Consider the following 8,982-nt stretch of genomic DNA (forward strand, 5'->3'; position numbering starts at 1 on the left):
GTAAGTGGAAAAGGCAAAACAAAAACGATTTTAATTATTTTGGGTGAGTCAGTTTTTGACAACTTCCGTTTTCTAATCAATATCCCTTTAAAAATGATTTTTGCAGCTTTTCCACTTACGTCTCATATATTTCGAAATTTGCTTGAAATTGGGTCCAACCACATATCTTACATCACAAGGCATACATCCTTTGATCCGGAAAATTAAAGAAAATAAAATTATTTAGAGCTACTCATACTTTTATCTATTTTTTGATTCTGTTCTGTGAACAAAAAAAATCATAAAAATTCAAACAGAAAATAAGGACAATTAGTACAGTAAGGACAAAACAAGGACAATTCTCGAAAAGTAGGAAAAATATGGAAATAATTACAAGAACGACCCCTGCGAGTATCTATAACACTCATGTTCGTTCTCATCTCAAATATGCATCAGTGATTTGGAATCCGAGCTACGACGTGCACAGTGATAAGATTGAAATGCAGTATGAGTTAAGAAGAACAGACAGACTTAGAAACGCAAGAAAACTCCCCACATCATTTACGAAAACACTTTATTTTAAATGACGTAATGTTCAAACGACATTTAGTACCGTTATGCTTCAAACAAGAATGTCGTAGTTTTCAGGTAATTCGTAACTCGCAATTAGTCAGGAAACAGATGATTTTTTTATAATTTATTTTGATTCTATAACCAAAATTAGAAATATTTGCGTTGTTAGAAACAATTTAAATTGAGCAGATTTTTTTATAAATTAATTTTTAATGATCGAGCTATGCGAAACGACATTTTTGTAAATGCTGTCAAAGAGGCAGTCAGAAGGCAGTGAGCTGCTAACACAAATACATTTAAGCAAATACAAAGGGAAATGTCATAATTATAGAGAGAAACCAAAGCCGTAAGAAGAAAAAGTCGACATTGTTTTTTGCGTTTTTTAAAAGAAGATAATGCTGTGAGTTTTGATTTCAATTAAAAAAAACTTAGTTTTTTTCAAATGTCGTCGAACAATTTTATTCTTAAAATAAGTCAACGAATCAAAATAAATTAAAAAGATGTGGCTGTTTCCCGACTAATTGACTAAAAAGTGTTTTCTTATACGTGCTCACTGCTCAGCTCACTGACACTGTTCAGCATTGGAAAACTGCATTACTTTGCAACGGAACGACGAAATTCGGCAACTGCTTATCTCTGCTTTTGTCTACTGTAAAAAATGAACACATTCGGTTAAATTAGATTGTGTCAAGTCCATGATTAAGTGTCAAGTGCAGAAAGTGTGGCTTCGATGCTTTCTTCGTAGATGTTGGTCTCTTCAAGCAGTAGGCGAGCTTCTTCGTATGTTGGAAGTCCGGAATCTCGAGGAAACAGAAAATGTAATTAAAGGACAACTTAAATAGGCAATCGAAACAAGAATTACCGTCATCGGGGAATGGTGGCGGAGTGCTTGTATAAGTACGAATCGATACTGTATCATCATCCGGGAATGTTGGAAGCTCAGATTCAAGCGGAAATACTTCAGCTGTCGTTTGCATTGTTCCACCCGATAGTCCAACATTGTTCGTTAAAACGATACATCCGGAACCGGTTCTTGTTATACGTGCAAAGACCATGTTTGTCTTGTTCGGATAAGATCCCATCAATATTGGGGTTAATGGATAATTTCCTATCGTTATTGGTAAATCAAGTGAAATCGAGACTCCTGAACTTTTTCTGACATCTCTGACTATGCTTTCGATCTGCAAAAAGTGATCGTTACAAACATTAATTGTGGAGAAATTGTTGAAAAACTTACCGAAAGTAAGTAACTAATTTTAATGATATTGCATGTTTCAGTGTCGGTTGGTGCGATTTCTGTCGGAACTTTGATGCTTACAGTCGAAAACCTTTTATATGCCTGTTTTCCACATATCCAATTGCCTGCATTCCGTTTTTGTACAGTTTCATACTCAGTTTTTCGACAGTTGTCAGACTTGATGTAGGTGATTTTCTAAATACAACAAAATATTTGAGGTAAAGCTTCGATTCATTCATGACATAAATCATTTGAACGGTAGTACCCTCAAAATATAAATACTGAACTTTGAAATTGGATAGTCAGATGTATTTTCAACCTCTACTCCACTAATAGGAATACTTTGACCATACGCATAGCCACCGATCGGAATTTTAGCTGAAATACAAATGACTCCTTCTTCTGTAGATCCCGACTGAGCGTTTGGCGAAATGGTATGTAATTTTTTGTCTGACACTTCAGCCTGTTAAATTAAATGAATTAGTGAACTATTTGAATGATAAAAATACAAACAAATTTACTCGCAACAGTGGATCATCGTTTAAATCAAACCGCTTGAAAACGTGAAAAGCCCTTTGAAATTTTTTATCGGGCCAGAATGGTATTCGAAGTGCAACGTTTGCTGTGTACTTAATGTTGCCATACGTGCCAAAAAATTCTTCTGGTAAATTCGATGGCAGCGTGCAGGTAAAGTTGTAATCATGTGTTCCTACTGGTATAATTTGCGTTTCACCTGTTAAACAGAGAGTTTATTATATTAAGTGTAGTGTTCCTCCATTTACAAAAAAGTTCTCATTTTTCATTCGGCTTTACATCCGTTTACGATCCAAAATTGAACACGATTTAATCTTGTCACGGTTCTACACAATTTACTCTTAAAAATTTATTTTGATTTACTGGCAACGGAGTTTAGTGCATTTCGTGCTTAAAGGAGGCCTCAAAATCATCCGTTTTCATTCCGTTTTGTGTACGTGTCCGTGTACAGTTGTCATTTCAAATAATGTGCTCTATTCCGTACTCCACTCCGTTTACTCACCGTATATGCTACACAAATGGAAAGAGAGAGAAAATACACGCAAAAAAATGAAATTTTGGATCTACATTTTAGACGTACATTCTACGTACTAGACGTAGTGATGTACGTCTAAGACGAAAAATGTACAGATAAGACGTTTAATGTACGGATAACTCAACCATTGATCTCATCGTCGAAATGTACGTTTTAGCCGTAGCATGATTTACGTAATTACGTTTAAGACGTAGGATGGTGTACATGTAAGACGTATAATAATATTTTGTTTGGTGTTGATGGCAAAAGTTATTTCTGAATTGTTTCACAAATTATTTGAAAGAACGTGATTTTAACGTTCATTTTCTGAAAATCAACTTCTTGCCAATAGAGTTCGATCGAATTAATCTGTGGTTATTGACACTTCATCGAAGAAAAAGAGTCTCACCAGTCATTATTGCCTTAAAGGTACTCAGATTTTCTAGCTCAATAATTACAATCCCAACAAAAATCTCTTCGAGAAAAGTGTGACGCAGTCTTTGAAATTTCTAAATAAATAATAAATTTTCTTGCTGGTCTGTTCCTGAACATCTGCCACTTTGCGACGCAGATTTTTTTGGTAAAATTTTGGTAGTTTCCAGTCTAAATTTTTTTTGTAAAAATTATTTGGCAGATGATGAGAAAACCTAAGCCAGCTTGTTTGAACTAATTGGGTGTAAAATTTAATTTTTGCGTAACGAAGCTGAAAGCGTCAACTCTAGCGATATCATTCATTTTAGAAATTGTATTTCAAAGACTGCGTCACACTTTTCTCGAAGAGATTTTTGTTGGGATATCAGTCGTTTTAGAAGTGTAGTCAACACTGCTTTTTATAACAGTTTTCAGTTTTAATTCAAAAATTTTACGAAAATCGAAAATTTGACGAAATTCGAAAATTTGACGAAATTTGACAAAATTCGAAAATTTGACGAAATTTGACAAAATTAGACGAAATTTGACAAAATTTGAAAATTTGACGAAATTTGAAAATTTGACGAAATTCGAAAATTTGACGAAAATTGACGAAATTCGAAAATTTGACGAAATTTGAAAATTTGTCGAAATTTGACGAAATTCGAAAATTTGACAAAATTTGACAAAATTCGAAAATTTGGCGAAATTTGAAAATTTGACAAAATTCGAAAATTTGACGAAATTCGAAAATTTGATGAAATTCGAAAATTTGACGAAATTTGACGAAACTGAAAATTTGACTAAATTCGAAAATTTGACGAAATTCGAAAATTTGACGAAATTCGAAAATTTGACGAAATTCGAAAATTTGACGAAATTTGACGAAATTCGAAAATTTGACGAAATTTGACGAAATTCGAAAATTTGACGAAATTTGACGAAATTCAAAAATTTGACGAAATTCGAAAATTTGACGAAATTTGACGAAATTCGAAAATTCGACGAAATTCGAAAATTCGACGAAATTCGAAAATTTGACGAAATTCGAAAATTTGACGAAAGTAATTCTCTATCTGCCACCATTCAAGAAATAACTCTAAAACCCTAATTGACCCACCCATTTCCAACTTTCGACATTTTTCACATATGCCCCTCTGTTCTACTCGTAAAACTCTGAGACTTTGCCGAAGAAAGTAACTCTCTATCTCTCATAATCGCAAAAATATTAGTCCTTTCATCCTACGCTCGAGTAGCTCAAAATTTGGTCACTCTAATCACTCTAGCTCAAACGAATCTGCCCCGATTTTTTTAATTATTTTTTTGTTCGAATCATGTTACGAATACCTTTCATTTGATGGGTCGCACGCCTCTGTAGGTTTCAATACAGCCAAGCTACAGCCGAAAACGCGTTCCCGACCCTCGAAAACCACACTCAGAAACCACTTCGAGGCCAATAAAACAAAATTCTGGTTTTTCCTGGGGTAATGGCGTATCACATTTTCATTTTTATGCCCACCCCGAGGTTCCTGCAAAATTTCATGGAGATTGGCTGACTAGTTTCCGAGATCGACCGTCGATAGATAGACAGATAGACAGATAGACAGATAGACAGATAGACAGATAGACAGATAGAAACATACAGAGTAAGTTGAAAGATTTTGATTGTTTGGAAAACGTTAATTTGGTGCATTTTCTATCAAAATGACCAACTTCAAAACGATGTATCTCCGGCAATTTTAAAGTTACATAGTCGAGTGATAGCTCGTTTTGCTCGTATTAGAAGCGCGAATAAGATAGAATTGTGGTGATACAGGCCAAAGGAAAGAAACTTAAATTCTCGCCTATATATAGTTGCCGCGTCTCAAAAAAATTTCTTCGTTCTTTTTTTGGAAGTTAGACTGCGTCAAGTCCTCCGCTATCGCTCCGGACATGATTACATAATAAAATATCCAAAAATACCGAGAATCGTATGATCATGTGTTCTAGATGAAACTGTACACTATATTTTTAAAGGAACACGTGGCAGAAATTTCATAAATTATCAATAATAGCACATCTCGTACCTAGGACCAACAGTCATTTTTAGCGTGTGAGAGGTTTCCAGAAAGAGCCGAAGGCGAGTAATACAATAATATTTTTCATATCCGACGGAGAAAAAGTGCAACGAAGTCGCAATTCTTTGGTCGTTAGTATAAAAAATTATTTTTTAAAGTTTGAGAACTCGACTTTTTTTGGAAGTCTAAAATTCGATGTTTAATCATTAGAAAATATTGCCTGAATGTTGCTACTACGTCTAAAACGTACATCCTTTTTCACATATGTTTAAAAGAAAATGTCAAACAAAAGAACTCTTCAAAGTAAACTGTTCTTAATTCAACATCCAGTTAGCTCAGCGCGAAAATCATTGACTCAAGATCGAGAGGTCCCCAGTTCAATTCATGCCCGTGACAATTCTTTTTTTTTTATTCGCGTTTGAGACACTCAGCATTTTGTTTTGTATAAAGTAATAGATCTCACATCTGTAAAGTGGGCAAAGGACGAAATGTAGTAATATTATTTCTAGAATAATAATTAAAAAAATTAAGTGAAATTTCCAATTCGTACGTTGTATACGGTGCGGTTGAATTAATTTTAACTGAGCATTTCGATGCACTTTTGATATTTTTCGATATTATTAGTCAGCTCGGAGCCCTGAACAAGGTTCCACAAAATTTTTTGATTTTCATCCGTATTTTCGGTGACAGTGGTGCATCGTCCATCCTGTCTACAGAGAGAGTGGAGGAAAACTGGTTGTGGCTTCAATCGATAGTGCCTGAAATTCTAATAACAATTGTACAAAAATGTGGTACCCTAAGTGCAAGTGAAGCCGACAGAGACATGCTAAAGTTGAAAAAACGTGATTTTCAAACAGTCATAGAGGCGTGGATACATGAGGGATGAAGCTAATAAATAGTTCTAGCAGTAGAGCAACATTTCCTCTACCAATGACCAAAAAAATATTTTTGGAGACCAACTACATAAAGGCCGACAGTAGCTCAAAGTTTTTCCCTCATATTTGGTAAAATTTGCAGGTTTCAGAGGTACCTGAGACGCACTTATTAAAATTTTTTTTAATTAAAATGGTTAATTCTGAAATGCTGGAAGTCTCAGCTGTCCATCGACACCACACATGCAATGACTCATGTCAATAGTGCCGATATGTTGCTTGAATAAGTGAAATGTGTCCTTCCACAACGAAATTTTGTGCATGATTTGAAATATCTATATAAAATGCGAAAAATCGATGTTATTTTGTTTTTTTCGTTGTTCCTATAACTTTGTTTATCAAACAAATCATTCCAGCAGTGTTTTCAAAGACTTTTCAAATCAAGCACAAAATTTCGTCGTAGAAGGACACAATTCACTTATTAACGCAACATATCGGCACTGTTGACATGAGTCATTGCAAGTGTGGTGTCGATAGACAGCTAAGACTTCCAGAACTTCAGAATTAACCATTTTATTTACAATAAAATTTAATAAGTGCGTCTCAGGTACCTCTGAAACCTGCAAATTTTACCAAATATGAGGGAAAAACTTTGAGCTACTGTCGGCCTTTATGTAGTTGGTCTCCAAAAATAATTTTTTGGTCATTGGTAGAGGAAATGTTGCTCTACTGCTAGAACTATTTATTAGCTTCATCCCTCATGTATCCACGCCTCTATGACTGTTTGAAAATCACGTTTTTTCAACTTTAGCATGTCTCTGTCGGCTTCACTTGCACTTAGGGTACCACATTTTTGTACAATTGTTATTAGAATTTCAGGCACTATCGATTGAAACCACAACCAGTTTTCCTCCACTCTCTCTGTAGACAGGATGGACGATGCACCACTGTCACCGAAAATACGGATGAAAATCAAAAAATTTTGTGGAACCTTGTTCAGGGCTCCGAGCTGACTAATAATATCGAAAAATATCAAAAGTGCATCGAAATGCTCAGTTAAAATTAATTCAACCGCACCGTGTGTAACTCAACCGTTTTATCCGTACGACTTTTTTTTGCGTGTAATGTCTAGAGCCTTTTGAAGTAGTTGCAAAACTTGTTGCAAAAAATATTTTCCTTTTACAAATTTTGCAACTACTTTGACAACTACTTTGACAACTACTTTGACAACTACTTTGACAACTACTTTGACAACTACTTCAGGTTGCTCCCAGTCGTTTGAAGTAGTTGCAAAAGTTGTCGCAAAAAACATTTTCCTTTTACGAATTTTGCAACTTCTTTTGCAACTACTTCAGGCGGGTATTGTCTAGTATAACGAATTTTGTCGAAGACTCTGTGACCAAAGAGGGTTTTTTGGAAACAATTGTCGTAATTGTAGAAATGTCGTGAGGGTGACGTAGAAAGTCGGGCAGCGCCCATTCCTATTTTTGAATATTTAAAGGACTAAAAATATAATGGTGTTAAAGGCTAGTTTACCAAATGTACAGTTCTTTTTCGCTGATTGGACAACTCTTAACAACTACGATTGCTTCCCGTCAGGAACATGAATTCAAGGTGTTACAAATACCAACGTGATAGTAAACCTATAAGACCCTAGTACCGTGTACGAGCACAAGCTTTATATATGCCTATCAGAAAAATTGCGACAAACATACTACGATACCGTAATGAAAGTGTGCAACTATATCAAAAAATTTGTCCGAAATGCATGTGATTACCTTTACCATTTCCTCCGGCTAAACATTTCCTAATGTCCAAAACATTCTCACGTTCTGTATGGTATCCATCCCTGTTTGAATCATCCTTAAAAAAACGCACATGCGCTGTTCCATTCAAGTAAAAATCAATGGAACGCACTTTAATTTCTTCCGTCAACCTTAGTCGCACTGTAACATATATTTTTTCACCACAGTACACAATTTTCTGTGGATTATGTTCAAAATTAATTTCACAAGCTGTCGGCATTCTAATGTCGACGTCTGTATCACTGTCTTTAGCCCAGCTACGAGTAATGTATACACAAGTTAAATGAGCTTTGATTCACTTTCCATTTGTTTGTTTACAAAAACATTGAATCTTCAGTTAAATAATAGAGAAAAGGCCTCACACCATACAAATCCAATTAGTCTAGATATTGATTTGAATGACTACGAGCAATATGTTTGCGATGCTGTTGCCCAGTATTTCCATTCACAAAAAATTGAAAACACAAACTTTACGCTTCATGCTATCCACAACTTTACTATTATGCGTACGTTTTCTTTACATGCGTACGCGCAAATCACTCGTTCTAAAGGAGTCCAGTTATTCCAATGTTTAGAGTCAACAGTTGGGTTTTTGCCAAATACGGTATAAACGAGTGGGGAACGTAGCAGACGCTGCGACATAAGCCCCGTACGAACCCATATACCTATTGAGTGCGCTGCGCATGAAAAGTCGAAGATGTTAAGCAGGTTAAGCCGTTATCACTTACAAATTAAAAAAATGCCTTTCAAAGGTTTCGTGCTAGTTTGGCCGCAAAAAAACGTGCCCATTATACAACAAGTTTTGTATCGTTGAATGGCCATTGAGATTTATTGTGTAAGATTAAATTTAGATTACTCCACTCCACTGACCTCTTGCAGGTTCGAACCAATATTATTGACGAAATTTTTCGATTCTGTACTCCATGGACCCATAGTCCCTACTACGAAAGCTAAGATATCAGTTATTTTGTAAGTAAAGACACAAGTTATAGCGTCACCT

The 8,982-nt window shown here is 35.2% G+C and overlaps 1 protein-coding gene across 1 annotated transcript; it reads right to left on the reverse strand.

Moving 5' to 3' along the window:
- Positions 1-761: 761 nt before the first annotated feature.
- LOC119067636 (arrestin domain-containing protein 2-like) lies at positions 762-8,591 on the reverse strand. Its single transcript, XM_037170735.1, has 6 exons — positions 7,956-8,591; positions 2,311-2,522; positions 2,055-2,252; positions 1,790-1,984; positions 1,415-1,733; positions 762-1,352 (listed from the first exon to the last, which is right to left on the reverse strand). The coding sequence occupies exons 1-6, from the start codon at positions 8,200-8,202 to the stop codon at positions 1,252-1,254; spliced, it is 1,272 nt and encodes a 423-aa protein (XP_037026630.1). The 5' UTR covers positions 8,203-8,591; the 3' UTR covers positions 762-1,251.
- Between the last annotated feature and the right edge of the window lie 391 nt (positions 8,592-8,982).

The sequence above is a fragment of the Bradysia coprophila genome (genome assembly GCF_014529535.1).
Source record: "Bradysia coprophila strain Holo2 chromosome X unlocalized genomic scaffold, BU_Bcop_v1 contig_128, whole genome shotgun sequence".
In the NCBI taxonomy this organism is placed as follows: domain Eukaryota; kingdom Metazoa; phylum Arthropoda; class Insecta; order Diptera; family Sciaridae; genus Bradysia; species Bradysia coprophila.

Coding starts and splice junctions, on each gene's coding strand:
- LOC119067636 (XM_037170735.1), bottom strand. CDS start 8,202: ATGCCGACAGCTTGTGAAATTAATTTTGAACATAATCCACAGAAAATT. Junction 1,985..2,054: donor TCAGTATTTATATTTTGAGG/GTACTACCGTTC, acceptor TGTTGTATTTAG/AAAATCACCTACATCAAGTC. Junction 1,734..1,789: donor AAATTAGTTACTTACTTTCG/GTAAGTTTTTCA, acceptor CACTTTTTGCAG/ATCGAAAGCATAGTCAGAGA.